The 23,529-nt window shown below is 45.2% G+C and overlaps 1 protein-coding gene across 4 annotated transcripts in view; it reads left to right on the top strand.

The window, feature by feature from the left end:
* Positions 1-16,966, top strand: part of NADK (NAD kinase) — a 41,538-nt gene extending 24,572 nt beyond the window's left edge. For 3 of the 4 annotated variants that reach the window (XM_061600502.1, XM_061600499.1, XM_061600500.1), the window contains 9 exons: positions 4,508-4,637; positions 6,613-6,721; positions 7,836-7,921; positions 9,055-9,157; positions 10,491-10,645; positions 10,973-11,072; positions 12,329-12,486; positions 13,835-13,917; positions 16,448-16,966. In XM_061600502.1, coding sequence (XP_061456486.1) covers positions 4,508-4,637; positions 6,613-6,721; positions 7,836-7,921; positions 9,055-9,157; positions 10,491-10,645; positions 10,973-11,072; positions 12,329-12,486; positions 13,835-13,917; positions 16,448-16,598 — 1,075 coding nt within the window. In that variant the 3' untranslated portion in view covers positions 16,599-16,966. Of the gene's footprint in view, positions 1-519; positions 1,296-4,507; positions 4,638-6,612; positions 6,722-7,835; positions 7,922-9,054; positions 9,158-10,490; positions 10,646-10,972; positions 11,073-12,328; positions 12,487-13,834; positions 13,918-16,447 lie in introns of those variants that run through there. The other variant, XM_061600503.1, reaches the window with a different exon arrangement.
* Positions 16,967-23,529: the final 6,563 nt, after the last annotated feature.

Raw genomic sequence — 23,529 nt, 5'->3', positions numbered from 1 at the left:
AGCAACCTGCGTTCTTAAATTTTTTGCATGTTTTTATTTTATTTCTTTTCTTGTGTTCCCCCTCTCTGCCTTCTCCAGTCCCCACTGATCCAGCTGCTGATTCTAGCTGGGGGGGGGAGAATTATGCCAGCAGGAGACGGTACAGCTTCTTGCCTGGCAGGTGGGCAATCGAAGAAGCTGCCGCGTCCTGACAAGCCCTTTAAGAAAAGCTGACAAAGAGGGGTGTGTGGCTGCAGCAAGCCACGTCCCAGAGGGCAGGAACCAAATCGCTCCTTCACCTGTTCCCTGTTTGTCCAGTTCTTGCACAGAGGATCTTGTAGGCAGGCTCCTTTTCCACTCTGCCCCATCCCATGAAGAGTTTGGGAGCCGATGGGTTAAGAGGCGATTGCCGCTTATTCAACTTTGGACTTACATCATGCATGTTTATCACCGGATTCTGGCAGCTGAGCGGGCGGCCGCCTGCTGCTGCTCCTCCCTCTGGGTCGAGCCGGGGTTGTACAATATAATGACAGCGAGGAGGTTCTCAGAGCTCCTTAATTGCCCAGACAGACGAGCCAATTGTAACCCCAGCCGCCTTCCAGAACAGCCGGCAAGGTGGGGAAGTTCCTCAGTTGACAAGAGGGGGAAATGCAGCTGAGCCTTTAACATTTTACCAGGAGATCTTCTTCAGCCTTCTTCAGAACTTGTTTTTATTTATTTATTTATTTGAATACGTGTAGCTTCCAAAAAAAATTTTTTTTCACTCCCGCTGATTGAAAGCTTCTCTCACTCTCTCTGTTCTGTTCTTTTTAAATAAGAGGGATTTTAACAAAATCCAAGATTAAATTTGGGATGGCCACAGATTGCTACATGGAGGCACACCAAGTCTGGTGTTGATTAAAGCTTTGTCTTTTTTGCAGCTGTTATGCAAAACGACCCAAAGGAACAAAAGGAATAGTTAACAAATATCCTATGTTTTACTCCTCCTTTTTCTAATCTGGTAGTTCTTGGGATCTTTTTGTTAAGAAATTTGTCACCTCCTTTTAGGGAAGGCCACTTTTTCTTTTGCAAGATGGGAAAGTTTTACCCTGCCTTTTTTTTTTGACTGAAGCAATCTGAAAACAGAGGCTGTCTGAGCTTGGCGGGCGTGATGTTTTATCAAAGGTAGCAGTTTGGCTCCAAAAGATTATTTCAGGGCCTTTTTTTACCCCCGGTGCCAACTTTGGCCGTGTTGTTTCTCTGTCTTGTGTGAAGAACGCCATGAAGATATTCCAGCGTCTTAGCGATTGCTCGTTTGCGAGCGCTGGTTGGAAGTGGTGAGTAGTGCGAAAGGGAAGAGGGTTTCTCCACCTTGCATTTTACCAGCCAAACCTTTTGGATTTCTTTGTCATCCTGGAACTGATCTCTAGTTCTCAAAGCTGACCCCCACAAGGCTGGGCAGATTGTGTTGAAATCCTTCATTCTCTTTCCTGGTTCCAGGTATGAGGAAGGGATGCTTTTTCTTTTTCTGAAACCCATTTTATAGCCACAGCTCAGGTTCCTTGGTGGGCAAATAAAAGTCAGCACTGGGGAGCTCCCTTTCCCGCGGGCATTCTTGAAATGCAAATGGCCTGCCTTATGGCAACCCTACGAATAGGGATTTCATGGTAAGTGGTATTCAGAGGGGGTTTACCTTTGCCTCCCTCTGAGGCTGAGAGGCCATGACTGGCCCAAAGTCACCCAGTGAGCTTTGTGGCTGTGTGGGATTTGAACCCTGGTCTCCCAGGTCGTAGTCCAGCACTCTCTGGTCCACCATTACGCCACACTGGCTCTCATGGGCATTCTTAATCCCCTAGCAATTAAAAATCAGTCTCCAAAGGAGTGTGTTTTCTGACTGTTTTCTTCCTCTTCACATTTTGAACTAGGGGTAGATTTATTTTTAAACATCTTAAGATGCATCCCCCCCCCCGCCGCCTTCATCTGTGCTGTGCTGTGGATTGTCTGGCATTCTGCACAGGGGTACATGGGAAACTGCCTTATACCGAGTCAGACCATTTGTCCGTCTAGCACAGTATTGTCTCTACTGACTGGCAGGGGCTCTCCAAGGGTTTAAACAGGGGCCTCCCTGAGCTCTGCCTGGAGATGCCGGGGGCTAAGCCTGGGAACTTCTGCATGCAAACTGGATGCTCTGCCACTGAGCTGCTGCTGATGGGAGTTGTAGTCCAGCAACGTCTGGAGGGCCAAAGGTTCCCCGCACCTGGTTTGCAGTGTCAAAGCTGACCTAGAATTGGACCAAATGTCCAAGCAATTTTTTTAAAGCATTGTGCATGTTAGAACAACATATAAGAAGCTTTTATCAGAGGAAGAATGCCTCAGAACAACCAGTTGCCAGGAATTGCTGGTAGGGAGCATATTCTTGTGCTCACTTCCTGCTTCTGGGCTTCCCATAAGCATCTGGTTGGCCACTGTGAGAACAGGATGCTGCACTAAATGGGCCTTTGGTCAGATACAGCAGCCAGGCTCCCGATGTTCTTGTGATACTTCCGCTAAATTATGCTAAATAACATTGGTTAGTTGTTGTGTAAGAATGGCATTTTAAAACGAATTACTATAAATGTTATCGGTGTTTGGTAAGGTGTCTAGAAATGTGAATGATTCACTGACCAGTTACTTCTCTTTCACTTTTATTCTGGAACACCGCCTTCAGCCTACAGTTGCAATTTTTTATGTTAAAAAAGAGGAAATGAAAAGAGAAATAAAGCAAACTAATGGCAGCTTCTAAAAAAAGTGTTAGGTTTTAAAAGGCATTGGGCTGTATCCACAGTTAGTTCTACTCAGAGTAAATCCATTGAAATTAATGGTCATGACCAACTTAGGTGCGGTAGGGCCCCACTCATACGGCGGGTTACATTCCAGATCCCCGCCGAAAAGCGGAACCCGCCGAAAAGCAGAACTCCATCAATAAAATAATGCCCGACACCGTAAAAGTGGAACAAGTGCCGTATGAGTGGGGCCTTACTCTAATTACTCTAATTGAAAACTGCCGTATTAGCGGAACGCTGAAAACTAGGGCCCTGCTGTAGTTAGTTCTGAGTAGCACTTGGATGCCAACCCATTGTGCTAAGTGAGCAGGAAGCATCATCGTGACGGATTCATGGAATACTTGACAATATTTGATCACTGTCAAATAGTGAGTGGTCAGCTGATAAGCTTTGACCAGTCCGCCATCTAACCTGCCAACCCAACTGAACCCTGAATTATATTTTAAATGCTGCTACTTCTAATTATTATTTTAGGCTGCAAGCCAAGCCCCCGGTCTGCCACACTGGGGGAGGAGGGTGTATAGTGCAAAGGTCTGTCTCTGTCTCTCCTCTCTCCTCTCTCTCTGTGCTGACCTCCTCCCGCACACTGATGCCAGTATCACTTCTTCAGCGCAGAGCTTTTCTTTTGGAAATGTTCAAGGGACAGGGCTGTTGCACCCAGAATTTATTTATTTACTTATTTATTACATTTATATCCCACCTTTCATCCAAGAAGCTCAAGGTGGCATGCAAACATGGTTGTCCCCTCCCAATTTTATCTTCACAACAGCCCCGTGGGGCAGGTTAGGCTGAGAGACAGTGACTGAATCCACCAGATCTTGAGCTGGACCCATTGCAGCCCTTGCATGGGCATGAGGCCCGTTCGCTACACCAGCTCCAGGCTGGCATAGCACAGAACAGGGATTTGCCTGCCCCACCCCACCTGGTGTGAGTGGTGGGGCGGTGACCATGGCAGTGGCCGTGCCGCTTGTTCATGCCCCACTACTGCCCAGCTGGGGTTAGGATTGATCTGCCCATTATTATTTTTATAAAATGATTTTTGATTAAGCATCAGAATGCTAAACAGGTTACAACAGCATTCATACAAAAGCAAAAGGAAGTGTGGCGGGGAGGGAAGCTGGGTGAGATGCTTATTGCTAAAGAAGCATTTTAAAAAATCATCATTACATTTGGGGATCATCGGTACAGGGACACACAAGTGGACTCGTATGAAAAAATAGTGAAGATCAAGTCAGTTGCTGAGGTTCTTAGGCAAAAAAAATCTGCATAGATTATTTTCACAACAACCCTGTGAGGTAGGCTAGGGAGAGAGATGGAGACTGGCTCAGGATCACCTACGGTTGTATTCAATGAAGTCCTACTTTGAGTAGACCCACTGAAATTAATGGACTATGTTAGTCAGGTCTGTCCACTTAAATGGGTCTTTGAGTAAGGCTAGCATTTGCATCAACCCCTGGTAAGCTGTGTGGTTAAGTGGGGATTTTGAACCTGGGTCTCTAACACATGGACTCCCAACCCGGGTCCTGCTTGCAGACTTCCTAAAAGCCGCTGTGAGGACAAGATGGTGGACTAGATGGGCCTTTGGCCTGATCATCTGCCATCTGTCGCTGAAGCAGCTCACTCTTGGAAAAGCTAGGTTGTGTCAACTGCATAAACTGGCCAGGTTAACTCGATTTGTCTCAAAAAGAGAAAATGCAACCTGGTTTCCCCCGTTTTGTCTTTTGCAGGCACATTCAGGACCCAGCAAGCCAGCGGTTGACATGGAACAAACCTCCAAAGAGTGTCCTTGTTATAAAAAAAATCCGGGATGCCAGTCTCCTGCAGCCCTTCAAAGACCTCTGCATGTATCTCACAGAGGTAGGCTGGACTTCTCTGACTCAGCGAGCTCAAACCAGGACTTCTGCAATATGAAGGGCTACAAAGATATACCTTTATCTCAGTCTGCATCTGTAGCAGAATGGCTTTTAAGCTGTTTTTTAAGACTGTGTTAAAGGGGTTTTTTTTAAGAGAACTTTTTAAGGTTTTTTGGAAAAATGTTTTTAGTATTTTATCATTTGCTGTCTGCCACCCTGGGCTCCTTATATGAGGAAGGGTGGGCTATTAATAAAATGAAATCAGTAATAAAATTTCCAAAACTCAAACCGAACTGGGCCTTGGCTGCAAGTAACATCAAGAAGAGTTTCTGGTGGTGACCGTGCCATTTTTTCTGTACCAGAGGACAGTTTGCCATGGCATGAACTGCTCGTTTTGTTTCTACATTGAAGGGCACTGGGACTGCTGAAACCCTGCATTTTTTTTGAACAACTACCTATCACAGTAGCAACCTCACATATAGGGGGATTTTCAGAGTTTCAAACTAGTCAGGCTGAAAATTTGTTATGCTGTGATCTCAGTGGTAGGGATCACTTGGTTCCCTCATAAAACCGTAATTCCTATTGTTCCTTCAGGAAGCTCTGACTGGTTAAACTGGTTGTGGCTGTGCCCATTCATTCTTTCAGCTGGGAGAGCTAGGCAACTGCAATTTCCTCTCTTATGCTGAAATGATCACTCCATTGACATTATTATTATTTTTTGCTGGCACCTTGTGAGTTACTACTTCTATTTTGCCTTCTGAAAAGATTTTGTGGATGGTTTATGGGGGGGGGAGATCTTGGGGAGGGCAGTGGCTCAGTGGCATCGAAACCAAGGATCTTTGTTTGTTTTTCCCTAATGAGCCAGGGTTTGTAAGCCAACCACAACATGCTTTGGTGTACATCTGGCTAACAATCCTGACTTGTTCGGGCGAAAGAACCATAAACCCCAGGTTTGAACGTCAGGCTAAGCTGGTTTGCTAACATCACACTGTGATCACGTTAAGCCAGTTCAGACGTCGCATTAAGCTTGCGCTACAGAAGAAGTGAAGCAAGAGCGATCATACTGCATGCTCAGCATGGCTCATTAAAGTCAAATTCTATTGTGCCCAATGGGACAGGGTGGGGAGAGTGAGAATTTGGAGCTTTCACAAATACATAAAGGTCCTGGTCTCCATTTGGCAAATGTGGGAGGCTACGAACACCTCTTACCCTCCCCAGTTAAGCTATTCTCCTTTGACAAATTATGTTTTGGATCAGGGTCACCCAACATGGACCCCTCTAGATGTTGTAGTCCACAACTCCCATCAGCCCTACCCAAGCATGGTCATAATAGCCCAAGGTCTAAAGCAGCCTTTCCCAACTAGTGGGCCACCAGATGTTGTTGGACCACAACTCCCATCAGCCTCAGCCAGCATTGCCAATGGTCAGGAAAGATGGGAATTGCGGTCCAACAACATCTGGTGGCCCACTAGTTGGGAAAGGCTGGTCTAAAGCATCTGGCTTCCTTAGAGATCAGCTTTCAGCAAGCTGGTGCCTGCATATGTTTTGACTACAACTCCCATCAGCCCTGGGAATTGTAATCCAAAACATCAGCAGGCACCAGGTCGGTGAAGGCTGCTGTAGGTAGTCAGGCTCTATAACAAAGCTGCATTTATATGTAGCGCAGCCTTGTAAATAAGTCCACAAATGTCACTAGCCTGCCCCCCCAAAAATCTAACCCACTAGTAGTCTGTTTAGTTGTACTGTTTTGGGTATTTTATTGTCAAGTGGGATTGGTTTTTATTTGAAATTGCAACCTGCTTTCCTAAAAAAAAAGTAGGATTTTAAAATAAATAAATAAATACAAATAAATATTGTTGTCCCAGATGAATGTTGCTCGTTTTAAGAAACCAAGCCTTCCTGCTCGTCTTTGTGTTTAGATAGTTTTTAATATTTTGTTGTGTTTTTGCTCTCTATCTCCCCCCACCGTCAATTTTCAGGTAAACAGTATGATTGTGTACGTGGAAAAGAAAGTCCTGGAAGACCCAGCCATCATAAACGATGATAGTTTTGGACCAGTGAAGAAGAAATTTTGCACTTTCAGTGAAGGTAACTACCCCTGCTTGCATCTAAATCCGTTTCAAGGGGAGTTGCCACAGATCAAACCTACATGGAAGCCCAGCCATGTGCCTTGGAAGGATATCCTTCTCTTCAGTTCCAAATGTTTGGTTATAGGCTGTAGTGGTGGGGGCAAAGGCACTCTGTACATGTTTGGAAGTACTCTTCTTTTTAAAAAAAATACCTTATTGGTTGGGTTTGCACGGTAGAAAGGGACGGGGAGAGATTTGGTTTGGCTCGCATTGAGATGCAAAATGACCTAACTCGCACCTCTTGAAACAATGCGCGGACCAAAACATAGCTAACCGTTGAAATTTGCACTCTCCAGATTTTGTGATCAGTTCTCCAATCAAACATGTACAAACATGCATGTATTAGGGGAAGGTGTGCATCAAAATGCTTATAATAGTGAAAATAACTAACAAAATGCATTAAATAAGGGGCAATTGCTTGCAAAAAATGTGCATATTAGGAAAAATTGCATACAGAAATGTGTATGTTAAGAGAAATATGCGCTAAAACGCTAGCAAGAGATCAAGGGATTGTCTTACCCGTATATGCCCTCTCAGCTGCTTCGATGTGCACAACTGGCACTGTTACAGGAGCCACATAATATTTGTTCCACATTTGTTTAAAAAAAAATGGATCTTTTAGCATGGCAGCACCTACACTTTGGAACTCCCTGCTTATTGACTTCAGACAGATGCCTGTGGCTTACCCATTTTAGTGCCTGCTAAAAACATTTTAGTTCAGGCAAGCTTGTCCAAATCTGTAAAAACTGGCATCTGTTTCAATCTGCTTCTGTTGATTTTAATTATATTTTGAATCTTGTAAATACCTGCTTTTAACTTTGTCTCTTGACTTACCATAAAGTACAAATGCAGGTGCCACCTCTGTTCCCTTAAAGAAAAGAGGCAAGAGCAAGAAGAGGAGAGCAAAAACAGGCAGAGTAGAGCTCAATCGGCATAGCTGAAGGAGGGTTGAGCTATAAGCCGCGGCAATGATATATTTTTCCTATTTACACCATGGCATTTCAGTTCATTTCATTGGATAGGACTGGAATTAAAAATGGCATTTTTAAAATTTCAAATGTTTTGTTTCTTAGACTATGACGACATCTCCAATCAGATAGACTTTATCATCTGCCTGGGGGGAGATGGGACCTTGCTTTATGCCTCTTCACTCTTCCCGGTAAGCTTATAACCAACAACATTTCATTGAGATTTCTCCATTATCAAGTCCACTTGGAACACTTTCTGGCATTTTGTATGTTCTTCCAAAGGACCTTAACACTAACCCTTGTCTTTTTCCCCCCTATCCCAGTAATTATTTATTTTAGTTCAGTTTCTGTTATATCCCTTTCCAAGGGCTTGGTGTTAACTATAAGTTCTTTTAATATGTGGCAAAAATGCCCACTTTTTTTAAAAAAAATCACAAATGGGAGGCTGTGCAAAATTAAATACATGCAGGCTTATCAACAGTCTAGGCCAGCCTTTCCCAACTAGTGGGCCACCAGATGATGTTGAACCACAACTCCCATCTTTCCTGACCATTGGCAATGCTGGCTGAGGCTGATGGGAGTTGTGGTCCACCAACATCTGGTGTCCCACTAGTTGGGAAAGGCTGAGCTAGGCACCTTTGGTGCATGTTTATTTTTATTTCAATTATTAACTTACTGCTTAATCCACCTCTGTTGTGCAGAGTTATGTTTTCCTTTTAGAGCAGGACCCATCAACCTTTTTAGGCCTATTTGGCTTTTTGAGCAAGTGCTGTGGGTGCCATCCCTTCTGGTCACTCCTCTCCCCCATCCTACAAGAGAGGGCAGACAAAGCAAGTGCGTACACACACTTTGCTTTTCTAAGCTGGTCCAGTAGCATAAATCCGAGCCTTAAAAAAAGCATGATAGAGCTGAAAGTGGAAGTGAGAAAGAGCAGCACTCTTCCAACTTCTTCCTTCAGCTCTATGTAATTCTCAGGGAAGGAAAAGGTAACCACCCTCACCACCTCGTGACCAAGGGGGCAGATGATGCTGGGATGGTTCAGTGGCTTTGTGGATTCCAGGGGATGACCTCTAGGGCACCATGTTGGTGATCCCTGTCTTAGGCCACCGTAACCATCTGAACAAGTGGGCTGCTACTAAAAAATTTGCCAGCTAGTAATACCCGTAGGCTTCTTTGCAAGACTGATTTATTTTTGTGTCATCGGTTTGGCCTCCGTATTTTGTGACAACACCTGTTAAAAACAGAATGTGCTTTGATCCTAATAGTCAGGGGCAGAGGGTGCCGTTTGTCCAACTATTGAGCACCATCCTCTTTTTGTCCACAGGGCAGCGTGCCTCCCGTCATGGCTTTCCACTTGGGGTCGCTGGGATTTCTTACCCCGTTCAATTTTGAGAACTTTCAGTCCCAAGTGACTCAGGTTATAGAAGGTAAGCATTTATGCCAAATCGGTAACTGAACATAAGAGCCTGGCTGCTGGATCGATCCAGTGGCCCTTCTAGTCCAGCATCTTGTTCTCACAGCGGCCAACTAGATGACCCTGTGGGAAGCCGAAAAGCAGGGCCTCAGTGCAACAGCTCTCTCCCCTCCTGCAGTTCCCAGCAACTGGTATTCAGAAGCATACTGCCTCCGACAGTGGAGGGCGAACATCGCCATTGTGGTCAGTAGCCACTGTTAGCCTTCTCCTACTTAAATTTGGCCCATCTTCTTCTTAAAACCATCCAAGTTGGTGGCCATCGCTACCTCTTGTAGAAGTGCATCCCATCGTTTTAACTATGTGCTATGTGAAGTAGTACTTCCTTTTGTCTGTTCTGTCTCTTCCAACATTTGGCTTCCTTGAATGTCCAAGTCCTGGTCTTACGAGAGAGGGAGAAAAAGCTTTTCTCTATCCTCGCTCTCCATCCCATGCATAATTTCATCCACCTCTGTCCTGCCTCCTCTCTAAATTAAAAAGGCCCAAATGTTGTAACCTGTTCTCATTGGGGAGTTGCTCCATCCCCTTGATCATTTTGGATTTCTGAACCTTTCCCAACTCTATAATGCCCTCATGCAGAAGCAATGTAATTTTGACGCTTCTTTAAAACTAAAAAACAACTACTACAATATGAGGGTTTTCAAATTGCTGCAATCAATAATAATAATAAATAATAAATTTAATTTCTGTGTCGCCTATCTGGCCAATGGCCACTCTAGGCGACGTACAGCGGTTAAAGCACAATAAGATAAAATACAATAGTACAATATAAAAACAATAGGAAAACACTACAGCAGCAACAATGATATTAAAACAGGGTATTAAAACAGGAGAGGAGGCAATTCAATCCAGTAATTAACCCTCCCCGGAAATCCCAAAGGCCTGTTGAAAGAGCCAGGTCTTTAAGGCTTTACGAAATGTATTTAGGGAAGAGGCATGCCGGAGATCTTGTGGGAGGGAGTTGTATCAAACAGTACAGTCCCCAATGCAGCCTTTCCCATCCAGTGTGCCTCCAGACGTTGCTGGGCTACAATTCCCTGGGCTCCTGCGGGGAGGAAGGGCGGGATATAAATCAAATAATAAATACATAATAAATAGAACACGTGCTACAGCTTTCTCCCTGGATTGGCCAGTGTTGGAACCAGAGTGTGCCAGACTGGATGGCCTTTTTGGCCTTGATGAGTTTGTTGTACCAAATGCATGTTTGTTATGCATATAACCTTCCCTGGAAGAACCTGCACCTACTGAACTTGATCCAACATAGCTAGCTTTTGCATTTCCCCACGCAGGCAATGCAGCGCTTGTTCTCCGAAGCAGGCTTAAAGTGAAAGTTGTCAAGGAGCACAGAGAAAAGAAAGCGATGATTCAAAATGGGATTGAAGGAAATGGGCTGATATCTCCGAGCCTAGAGAAAGATGTCTTCAAGCAAGCCATTCAATATCAGGTTGGTGTGTTGGGTGACGCAGCAACAAGTTTCAGTTTTTTATGTTTCTTACAAACATTGCCCAACATAAAACCAATGTCACCTTACAATAATTGATTTTGAGTTTCAGTGTTTCAAAATAAAATACCATGCAGAACGAAATTACAATGTGCCATTTGTAATTCAGCAATATGAGAGCATTGGTCAGGGGTCTGGTTACTTTCGCAAGGCGCTGTATATAGGCACAATGGATTTTTAAGAACATCTGATAACAGAGTTTTCTAGTGAATTTCGACAGGTATTTATCCTCTCACATAAATGATGACTTCTCCATAATGTTATCACCAGGTCCTGAATGAAGTTGTAGTGGACCGGGGCCCTTCGTCGTACCTCTCCAACGTGGATGTCTTCCTAGATGGGCATCTTATAACCACGGTGCAAGGAGATGGTGAGCACAACTTAATGTTTGCCAGGAACCAGAGATGCTGCCTGTCTTCCGCTCTCTGCAAAGAGCAGTTGTTCTCCGTATGCAGAAGGTCCTGGGTTCAGTCCCTGATATCTCTAGGTAGGCCTGGGAAAGACCCCTCTGTCTGCAGTTGCTGCCAGTCAGTGTAGACAAGACTGAGCTTAAACAGACCCAATGGCCTGTGGAACACAGATTCATGTGTTCATTTGAAGCATTCATAGTTCAGCAGTAGAGCACTTGCTTTGCATGTAGAAGGCCCCAGGTTAAACCCCAGGTTGGATTGTTAAGCCACTGCTAGTACACCTAAGCTATCCTGAGCTAGATGGACCAGTGATCTGACTCGGGATAAGGCAGCTTCTTTTTACAAGGAAATACAGTTACAGGAAGCCCGATTTCGGCTGAACATCAGGAAAAACCTCCTCTAACGGTTAGAGTAGTACAGCCACAGAACCAATGACCTCGGATCACTGGAGGCATTCGAGAGGCAATTGGACAGGCTCTTGTCGGGTATGCTTTACCCTGCATTCCCACACCAGGTAGGGGGCTGGACTTGGTGGCCTATTAGGCCCATTCTTCAATGCTGTGATTCTATTAAAGGGCAAATGCAGCTCTTCAAAGAGATCACAGACACAGGGAGTATAAGCCGTTTCTTGTATTAAAGGGAGCATCCAGAGCTCACTGACAGAGCTGCTGCTGTGTATGAACAAGGTCCCAGGTTCAATCCCTGGTATCACCTGACAGAGCTGGGAAAGACCCGTGTCTGAAGCCCTGGAGCGCCACTGCTGGTCAGTGTAGACAACACTCAGCTAGATGGACCATTGACCTGACCTCAGTTGAAGGCAGCTTCCTATGTTCACGAGGACCATTCATCGCTCAGGTGCAGAGCACCTGCTTTGCAGCGCAGAAAGTCTTGGGTTCACCTGATCCAAAACCCAGTTGTCAGAATCCTTTGTGGGGGGCACTCAGCCTCAGCAACGCCTTATCGTATCAGCAGTCAGCTGCACTAGTTACCAGTGTAAAGTGGGCCGGATGTAAAGTGCTGCCTTTGTCCTTGGAAGCCGTAAATGTTTTGGCCCCATGCTATTTATTGAACCGACTGCACCCATACCATCCTGCCTGCCCTTTAAGATCTTATTTCATATTTTAAATAAGTTGTACAGCCCTGCTGCCAAGGATCTTCCCCATCTAAAGAATAGGCAAGGCAGTCAATGTAACTGGCGCTTGTTCCTTGTGTTCAGGTGTCATTGTCTCCACACCCACGGGCAGCACGGCGTACGCAGCTGCGGCGGGCGCTTCGATGATCCATCCAAACGTCCCTGCAATCATGATCACCCCCATTTGCCCGCACTCGCTCTCCTTCCGGCCCATCGTAGTTCCTGCTGGAGTGGAACTGAAGGTGTGTTCTGAATCTGTTTCCTTTTCCTCTCTAGGATTTTTTTCCCATTCCTGATGCTCACGGCAAGATTTCTGTCAGTGAGAACTAGTGCCTGGCCTTCCTTTTTTTCCTCTCCTCCTCCCTCCCAGTCCCTCTTTCCTTTTGTGCTGTGCCTCTTGGAATGAATAAAGGGATAAAAATACCTAAAACACACACGCACACAAAACAAACAAGCCTAAGCGGTCTGTTATGTAACTAAACAAATTATAGCTTGCTTAGGTGATGTGCCAAAACATGTTTAAATCCCACTGAAAGGTCAAATTCTGATTCAGCGGTTCACAGCTTTGTTTGAAGACTCCATGAGATTCTCAGCCATGGGTGGGCAGAAATTTTGGGTTTGGGGGCTAGATCTTTATCTAGCCTCACCCCACGGTAGAGGGTGGGCAGGGCATTATGGCGCTGCAAGTTTGACAGATGGATTTTCCCGTCCACCTGTCAAAATCCCTTGTGCGGGGTTCCCAAGCTTGAGCACCACAGCCCAAGGGCCCTTGCCAGGCTTCCTACATTGTGAGCCTCCAGAGGTGGACAGGAGTCATGCAGGGCAGCTTCAAAGAGCAACATTGGGAGGGAGAAGCAGGTAACCCCATTAAAGCAGGTGAGGGTTACATCTGAGTCGACCTGTATAGGATTGGAAATTCTAATCTCAGGTAGCCATGCTGAAAATTGAAGTAGGGTGGTCTTTATTCCACATCAGTTACTCCAGAGTACTTCTGCCCTTCATTGGCTCTGGCTCTGCCCAGTGCCAGCTTGTGTTCCCCCCCCCCCGCTCCAGCAGATCCCACTTGAGGGGATGTGACCCTCAACAGAAAAATGGTTGCCTGCCCCAGCATGTGTTCTCCCTCCATCATCAGAGGCAGGATGCTGGGAATCGCAAGTGGGGAGAGTTGCTGTTGCACCCAAGTCCTGCTTGTGGGTTTCCCATGGGCACCTGGCCACTGTGAGAGTAGGATATTGGACTAGATGGGCCTTTTGCGAGGCTCTTCTTAACATTTGTGTGATTATAATGCCCTAAAATGTGCGCTCCTACAATTTGCAGACGCCATCAAACGACACCAGTTAAGATGTTAACGGTAAAAAATTTAACTTACAAAGTCATGGCCGTGCTTTGTTAGTTCTTGTTTTGTAAAGCAGTTTGAGGTCTCCTGTGAAGTAAGCAGTGTGTCAAGCTTGTTAAATAAGAATAGATCGTTGCATGTTGGTTGCAAACTCTGTAGTAAAGGGAGACACTTCCGTGGTTTTCCCTCCACCTAACAGAGAGGCTTTCCTTGCTGCGAAATTTCGGAAGTAATTAGCTTTTTTCTCTCCTCAGATCATGCTGTCTCCCGACGCCAGGAACACAGCATGGGTTTCATTTGACGGGCGGAAGAGACAGGAAATCTGCCATGGGGACAGGTGAGGGTGTCCTTTTGAGTTTTGGAGATTGTCTGGCACTCTTGGCTAAAGCTAAATATACATATGACAAAGAGCAAGAATCACATTCACACCATACATTTCAAGCACTCTGTAACAGTCATGGAGAATCCTGGGAACTGTAGTATGTTAAGGGTCCTGGGAGCTGTAGCTCTGTGAGGCAGCACCCTTTACAAACTACAGTTCCCAGGATTCTCCGTGACCGTTAGAGTGGTATATCCTTGATATAAAGGCCACATCTGCACTATACATTTAAAGCATGGCTTCCCCCTAAGAATCCTGGAAACTAGTGTGTTAAGGGTGCCAAGGGGTGTTAGGAGACTCCTCTTTCCCCTCACAGAACTACAATTCCCAGAGTTCCTTGGAAAGAGAGAATGATTGTTAAACCACTCTGAAAATTGTAGCTCTGTGAGGGGAATAGGGGTCTCCTTCAAACACTACACTTCCCAGGATGCTTTGGGAGAAGCCAGGACTGGTTAAAGTGGTATGAGAGTGATTTAGATGCATGGGCTGGCTGTGACCTCAACAAATATCTGCTTTATCTAGAAAATCTTGTGCCTAACAATCCATCGTGTTTTATTACAGAGATGGGGAACCTGTGGGGCCCTCCAGGTGTTGTCAGACTCCAACTCCTGTTAGCCCCAGCCAGCATGGCTGGTGGTCAGGGATGATGGGAGTTTAGTTCAGCAGCACCCGGTCCCACAGAAGTTCCCACAGGCACAGGTTCCCACACCTGCTTTAGTGCAACCAAGAAACAGACCCCAGCATTGGCTTGGGAGCAGGCTCTATATTTAGTACCTGGGAAATGTAGGAGATGTATGGAAGAATTCTCCCTTGCCACCTCTTGTTAATTTTTAGAGATCACTATTGTAATGGGCAAAGCAAAAGCCAGGATCAGGCCATCTCCTTTACTGGGGACGTAGGAAGCTACCATTTATTATTATTAAACCATGTATATACCGGTTATATAGTGGTGTACAATGTAAGTCAAAACATCTTAAAACAGCAGATACAAAAAACCCACGATCGATAACATGTAATTAACTCTTTAGTATCAACATACAGACATTTAGTATCAACATAAACATTTCATATACATTTAGTATCATAAACATTACATAAACATTAAGTACCAACATAAACATTACATATAAAATTAGCTACAATACAATGAAAAAAATCATAACATAGACTTAACAAAATATTCCCTAGGCTTCAAGAAAAAAAAAGAAACCTTAAAAAAACACGCTTATTTCATCTAGCTAGAGTTGAAAATAAATATTTTACTCAAACACACTCTTACAAGATCAACATCTTTTTGTACACCGCCCAGAGAGCCTTCGGGCTTAGGGCGGTATATAAATTAAATTAAATAAATAAAATAAACACGCTCATGTTCAAACATATCAACATTCTAAGCCAACACACTCGAGCTTACTATTTTAGCACACCTCAAATCACACTCTAGAAGCACTCATATAATTCAGCCTCACGTCCTAAAAACAGCACACTCACATGTCCACACCGTGAGAACCACTCAAATCTACACAGCCAAATAATGCACACGCATACCAAACACTCCCCCTTGCCTGTCACTCAAGGGGGAAGAAAAAAGCTATTCCCACCAGGCTCTCGCCCTGGGGGTATAGAAACCACTTTTTCCAACATATTAGGCAATGACACTTCCCTCATCTCTCAACTGGGGAACAAAAACCATTCAGACATCAAATTTTCACCCTAAAGAGGGGCAGGCTTTCCATCCGACTCCAAGCGTGACTCTTAAGTGTCACACTTTGTGCTATGCTGAGGCACTGGCTCAGGCAGTCCCTCCCCTTTATATACCTTTATACAGAATCAGGCCATTGGTCCCTCTAGCTAGAAATCTAGTGTTTTCTGCACTGATGCAGTGGCTCCCCAGGTACAATCCCTGGCATCTCCTTTCCCAGCCCTGCCTGGAGATCAAACTTAGGACCTTCTGCATGCAAAGCATGTGTTCTACCCCTGACCTATACCCCTTCCCTTAAGACCCAGGGGAATAGGGAGCTGCCTTATACCGAGTCAGGCCATTGGTCCATCTAGGCCAGTATTGTCTGCACTGACTGGCAGCGGCTCTCCAAGGATTCATTTAGGGGTCTCTCTTCCAGCCCTACTGGAGATGCTGGGAACTGAACCTGGAGCCTTCTGCATGCAAAGCAGATGCTCTGACCACTGAGCTGGGGGAATGGGGGTGAAGAGTTGGGTTATAGCAAACCATATGTTTCTAGGAGGTTTGTGACCTTGAATGCAACCCAGTGGATTGTACCCAGCTAAGTTAGTCATGCCCATTCATTGCAATGGGAGTAGCACTGGATACAACCCAATATGTTTTTATTGCTGATGTCATTGTTCAGTTGCCTCGAGACGTTTCTTAGGGAGCGGTTCATAAGTGGAGCAAAATAAAGCATCTTGAGAGTCAACTTTTATCCTCCTTTGGATCTGCCCTAATTGAAGGCAATTCTCCTCTGTCTTGCAGTATCAGCATTACTACCTCTTGTTACCCTCTCCCTTCGATCTGTTTCCAAGACCCCGTAAGTGACTGGTTTGAAAGCCTGGCCGAATGTTTGCACTGGAACGTCCGGAAGAAGCAGAACAATTTCGCCATTGACGGGGAAGAAGAGTTTTGAGCGCTAGCTTGAGCGGAGTCCCGTGGGACGAGAGAAGGAGCAAGGGGCAGAATTCCTTGTGTACAAAATGTATTTTTAAGCCTGTAGGTATGGGGAGTAGACCAATATAATATATATATAATTTTTTTTAAAAGACAGCAATGTACCTCATATCAGTCTGTTCTGTTGATGACCAGATCCCATGTTGTTTTTCTGTCAGTCTGTTGGGAGGGCTCAAGATGAGAGTCACGAGCGGGGGTGCTTTTTGGGCCTGGCAAAGAGAAGTGTTTACGGTTGTTCGTACCTGTGCAATGTGTTTTCTGCACAACCTGTTTTCTAGCGAAATGTTTTTGCAGAAGCCTTATTAAAATGAATGATGTTTCCTCGGACTTTGTTCCCAACATTGGCAAACCAGCCAAAGGCTCTTCTTGGCTAGTGTGTTTGTGGATCAGGCAAACATTAGTTAAAGCAACACTTAAACCGCTTTCCCTTACACTATTCAAATCCGCAGTTCTGCATACTTATTTATAACAAAGTGAGGAGGATTTGATAGGAAAACAGTTCTTGGTTACCATTTTTTTCATTTTCTTTTTTCAACTCGCAAGAAATGTGTTTTGATAGCTGCTTAGAGCAAGTTTTTTTTCTTTTGACAGTCTTTAAGTATCTTCCTGCCATCACCACTTATATATGTTTGAACTAACTTTGCTGTTGACCTCCTTGATGGTGATCAAAAAGAAGTAGACCCTGTTAAAGTGGTTTTGGTTTTGGTTTGGAATGACAGAGAGTTGTCAAGATGAATATTCTTGGATCCACTTTAGATGTAATAGGCAACAACAAGGATTGTTAAGATGAGTGTGACTTCTGTATGAAAGGCACGGGGTGCTTTTGGGAGTCAGTTGGATTCAGACGGATTTAGCATGTTGCACAAGCACTGGGAACATCTCATGCATCTGCACCGATGGTGAAATCATGAGAAACTTGCACAAAACACTTCTATACTCTTGTAGTAGAATACACTCTTTGTTTCAACAGGGCTCACACAGGAGGTGTTACTAGTGAGCTGCATAAAATCTGGAGGTTAAAATTTCACCGTAACAAGAAAAATCTGTTGGAATTCTTTTTTTTAAGTATTCAATGCCGAATTCATTTGGGATTTCTACAGTTTACTTTTCCAACAGTGGAGATTTTTGCTGTAATGGCTGGCTCTCAAAAAGACCCACAAATCTTGGGCACATCTTTTTACATGGCAATGGGGGACAAAAAATTGGCGTGGAGGCATAGCTGGGAGGGGCTCAGCATTTCTCCTCCCTCCTTTGCAGCCCTTTTGCATCCTAATTCACAGACATCCACAAGGACAAGGGCTTGCAGATCACATCCACTGTAGGCGGGGCTTCCGTTTCAATGCTTTTCTCCCTGTTCACAGTGTTGGCACCTGAGGCACGTTTCGCAAACGCTGCTGTTGCAAAAGCAAGCCTACAGACCCAGTGCTGTGTGTGTGTGTGTGTGATCTGAAGCTCAAGTTGTATGTGTGTCTTAAAATGAGGATGTTTTCTGTGTCATTAAAACCCATCAAGAAGAAGCAGTTGCCAAGCACATATATTCAATGATCCAATCAACAGGGACAGGCCTAGGTTGTATCCAGTTCTAGTCCTACTCAGGGTAGGTCCAATGAAATCAATAGATCATAGTCATCCATAGCTGTTGACTTCAGCTGTTCTCTGAGTAGGACTAGCACGGAATTCAACCCACAGCTCTCCTCCAGGAATACAAGCTGGTGTTTTGTGGCTGTCTTAAATTTAAAGGAATAGTGGATTTCAGAACATTTATAGCAGGACTGTGGATTCTGTGGCCTTCCAGATGATGTTGGACTCCATCAACCCTGACCATTGGCCATGCTGGCTGGGTCTGAAATGAGTCTTGGGGGAGGGGGGGCTACAGGTTCCCCAACTGAGCTTTGCACCATTCATTGTTGAATGACGATTTTGTCCACCTAGGAGTAAACCCATTGAAATTAATGGACAGAAATTATGTCCATTAATTTCAATGGGTCTACTCCTGTGTAGGATACAACCCTGAATATTTCTTTTGCTCCCCTCCATAATGTCTCCCATGTCTGTTTAGTTTTGCACAGAGCAGATTTTCAGCTCTTGACAACTGTCAACTGCACTAAAATGTGTTTGTGTGTGTGTGTGTTGAGAGAGAGAGAGAGAGAGAGAGAGAGAATGTATTTGTGAAAATGTGACCTGTAAATGTTTTGTGGACTAGAATACTGGGTTTGGGTTTGTTGGCTGGTTTTGCAATTTGGTCTGAATGAGCAAAAATATGTTAGTACTGTTCCCTTTTGGAAAGATGTACAGCCAGCTTTTCTCAATCACTTGTTTCCACTTACATTTTATGATATAATTGTGTTATTGCAGTTTTTTAAAAAAATAATTTTGAAGTCACAGGTTTTCTAGATGGCAGAGTGCACACTTTTCAGATCGCAGTCTTACTTCCTGAGCTGTAAAAGTAGAACTTTGCTTTAGAAAGACAATTTCCCTACCCCTCCATGCAATAATTAAGAAAAGGATCAGAATAAAGGATTTGGGGTTGAATCCAGCTAAGTCCTATTCAGAGCAGACTCGTTGAAATTAATAAACCCAAGTTAGTCATGTCCATTACCTTAAATAGGTCTACTGTGAGTAGAGCTAGCATTGGCTACAACCCTTGGATTTTATTTTTAGTGTCCATACGAGGTATCCTGAAGGGGGCAAAAGAATTAGTAGAATAAGCAAAGCCTCACTTGCAACTGAGGTGACAAAATATAACGAGCCTTATTTAGAAAATTTCGGAGTTTCTTTTTAGAAGACTGACACACACACACCCAAAAAATTTAGCACCTTTTGTGCTTTTTTAAAGCAAATAACATTTTTTCAGGATATGATGAAGTAGCTCTGGATTTTTAAAAAGATTTTATAGTATGTCTCCACGAAAGGTCTTTCATTCCTCCCTCCAAGCAAATTCAATCTAATAATGAGATCTTATCATGCACAGATGGGCTTAACTTGCCATGCTGGAGTCCTGAGCAAATATTTTCTTTTTTCTGATTTCATTGGTTAAATGGCTTCTTTAACCCCAGGGCGGGCAGGCGAGAAGGCACAGAGTCCTTCAGAAAGATGAGCCATTTTGATCTCATAATTAGCAGGCAGACACTTTGGCTGTGCTGTTGCAATTAAAGCGGGACCCCGATTGCAGCGATGGGATGCTGTCCGGCTGCCTTGCTTCCAGTACACCATTGCCTTAAGGTAGTTCCTTCAGTTCTGCTCCAGCCTTGGTGATCGGGGGCTAGGGACAGTTGTCCATGCAGTACAAGGTTATGAGTTAAAGCAGGCTGATGCAACAGAGTCCCAAGGATATTGTGTCCCGTCCTGTGGTTGAGCTTAGAGCAAGGAGATTATCCTTCAGTTTCATTTAGACTCCCAACTGGAAGGAAACTTATTCCTGGTTTCTGGAGCAATTTCCGTTGAATGTTGAGCTCCCCATATTTCAATGCATATTTAATATTAACATTGAACGATACAGCCATGGCTTCTCCCGTCTGTTTGTTCCTTAGTCTGGTGGTGGGGAACTCTGGCCTGCGGGCCTCATTAGGCCACCAGGCCCTTCCTGCTTGGCCCACCAGGATGTTTTGGTCAAGCCATGCCCTCCTGCCCTGCACCTGACGTCAGACGGTGGCAGGGAAGGATGCAGCTGGGACAGGAAAGGGGTTTGCAGGCACCACCAACCAGTATGTACCTGCAAAGCCCTTGGAGCACTTTGCAAGCCCTGGCAATCAGCTGATCACTGGTGGTGGCAGGGTGCCTGCTCTTCCAAGCCACCCTCTGCCTGCTGCGGGGTCATATTGAAGCCATGCTTGCCTCAGTCAGGCTGGGGGGGAAATTAGGTAAGGAGAAGGCCTAAGGAAAGAGCTAGAAGGAGTGGTGTAGATGCTAGAGCCAGGTTGCAACCCAAACTCGACAACGTACCCTCGAAAGGAAGCAGGGAATTTGATGCTGACAAACATCGCCTTCCCTCCTTTTAAAGTTCTTATTTCAGCTGAGCAGCCTGAGAGAGCATCAGTCATGGATTCTGGCCTGTTTTTGCTTCATCAGGTGTTAAGGTCTGTGTCTTTCCCCCCTCCTGCCTTCTTGGCAGATTGAATTAGTAAAAACAAGCAACCGGCAGAACGGTGAACTATAGCTCAGCTTGCCAGAAAATCTGCATTTCGGGAGGCCAGACCCGGAAGGCAAGAGCCGTCAAATTGAGGGGATTGTTTACAGGGAGTCATCTTGTGTTCCAGGAACACGCCAGAGAGAAAGTGTCATCGGCTTTTTGGTTGTAACTCATGTTAATTAAATTTACCAGTTGCTGGAAAGTGCGGGAGGGGAGGGTGCTCTTGTGCACAGATCCTGCTTGCAGGCTTCCCATCAGTATCTTGTTGGCTTGTGGGAGAACAGGTTGCTGGACTAGATGGGGCCATTGGCCTGATCCTGCCGGCTCTCCTTAATGTTCTTATGAACGTGGAGAGGTCTGACCTGACAGTACAGTAACTCCCACCTGTCTGGCATGACTGCTGCTTGCGTGGGTCTAGCCACATCCCAGGCCTAGCCACTACCTCCGTGATGCTTCCAATGCACACGCCCATTCCTGGCATCCTAAAACATGGCACGGCAATAGTCGCAGCGGAGAACAGAGTGGAATGCTGGTAGAAGGAAGTGGAGAATCTGCGGCTCTCCTGATGTTGCTGGACTCCCAACTCCCATCATCCCTTGCTGGCTGAGGCTTATGGGAGTTGGGGATTATATCCAGGGCTCGTCCTACTCGGAGCAGACCCACTGAAGTGAATGGATACGACTAACTTAGGTTCATTAATTTCAAAAGGTTGTATCCAACTAAATTAGTTATGTCTGCTAACTTCAGTGGGTCTACTCTGAATACAACCCCGGGAGTCCTAACAAAATAGGAAGCTGCCTTTTACTGGATCAGACCTTGGTCCATCTAGCTCAATCCATCTAGCTCAGCTCTCCATGGTTTCAGGCAGGGGACGTCCCCAGCCCTACCTGGAGATGTCGGGGATTGAACCTAGGACCTTATGTATGCAAAGCAGATGTTCTATCACTGAGCTACGGCCCTTCCGCAACATCTGGAGGGCCATGGGTTCCTTAACCCAGGAGGAAGGAATATGGTAGGCCTGATGTGGTCCATTCATTATGTACTGGGAGATCCTAATGATCAACGGGTTTTATTTTTAAGGAGGCAAACCTTGTTTTATTTAAACCTTTAAAATGTTAGGGTTCTAATCTACCCACAGTAGACCCCTTGAAATGAATAGGTGTGGATCACTTAGGTTCATTTAGCTCAATGGGTCTACTCTGAGGAGGACCTTGAACCATCGCCAAGAATTCTGAACTTTATAAAGGAAAGAAAATGGCGAGCGTTTCATATTGTTAATGCTTTGACAACTTGTTAAACGTTGCAGAGAGCGTAAACTATTTTCCAGACCTTTTCAATCAATCTTTTTTTTTTTTTTTTGCAATGTTGGTGTTGCGCAGTAGCATTATTTTTGCTGTTTTGGTGGCCTGAAGCAGAGGAAACCACAGGCAAAGGGAATGGAGGTTTCTCAGCTTGAGCTCAGACGTCTGTGAAACGGAGAGAACGCAAAGACTGCCTTTGCTGTATCAGTCCCAAAGTCCATCTATTCCAACGTTTTGTTTTCAACAGCACCTAACCAGCTTGCCCTCCAAGTGTTGCTGGACTCGGCCAGCATGGCCAATGGTCAGGGATAATCTAGACCAGCTGTGGGGAACCTGTGGCCCTCCAGATGTTGCTGAACTGCAGCTCCCTTTACCCCTGGCTATTGGCCATGCTCAGGGCTGGCACCAGCCTGCTGCGGCCCTGCCTCCTCCCGTGTGGGGGGGTGTACACACACACACACTTAAACATGCCTGGTTGTGCCACCTTGCATTTCAGCACACATGAGTATCATCTTGGGTGATGGCAGGCATGCACATACAGCATGCTGATGTGCAAGGTGGCACAGCTGGGCATATATAAGCATGCCTGTGTGCACAGCTGATGGCGGATTGAAGAGTGACTCCCGCTCCACAGTCCACTCCATCCTCCCAGCCTTGATTGGCCCTTGGCTTGCCGCAGGGCCCTTATCTAGTGTCTGACTTGGCCACCAGCTGGCACCGGGCCTGGCTGTGCTCGCTGGGGCTGATGGGAGTTGCAGTTCAGCAACATCTGGAGGGCCCCAGGTTCCCCAAGCCTGATCTAGAACAGCCTTTCCCAACCAGTGTGCCTCCAGATGTTGTTGGACCACAATTCCCATCTTTCCTGACCATTGGCAATGCTGGCTGAGGCTGATGGGAGTTGTGGTCCAACAACATCTGGAGGTACACTGGTTGGGAAAGGCTGATCTAGAGGCTACTGCAGTGGCAATCCCTGGGCTGAGAAGCTCACTTGCAACTTAGGAACTTCTTTTCCTTGTGAGTGGAAGCTCTTGTGAGGGTAACATTTTCACCACACCTCAAAATTAAAATCAGGTAGGGCCTAGATTATAATTGTCTTGAGGGAAGAGTGTGTAGATCCATTTGATGGGCTGGCACTATTCTGAAAGACTGAAAATGGAAATATTAAAGGGGATGTTGGTGGGGAGAAGGAATATTGCTTCTCTTTTGCCTGGCCATGAAGGAAAGATTATCATTCCAAAAGGCGTAATCATTAATTTATCACAAGAATGCCATGGTGCGACTCCTAAAGGTTCATGTTTGTGTAAAGCTGCAGCCGGCTGAGACATAACAGGTGGGAGCAAAGTAAATAAAGAAGGAGAGATATGGAAAGGTCTCAGTTAAAAAAATAAATAAATTGTGTAATCTCTTCTGCAGAATGGGAGGGGAGGAAACGTTTCTACGCAGCCTGTTGGCTTTTAACA

The sequence above is a fragment of the Rhineura floridana genome, chromosome 18 (genome assembly GCF_030035675.1).
Source record: "Rhineura floridana isolate rRhiFlo1 chromosome 18, rRhiFlo1.hap2, whole genome shotgun sequence".
Taxonomy (NCBI): domain Eukaryota; kingdom Metazoa; phylum Chordata; class Lepidosauria; order Squamata; family Rhineuridae; genus Rhineura; species Rhineura floridana.
This window is presented reverse-complemented; position numbering and strand designations above follow the sequence as displayed.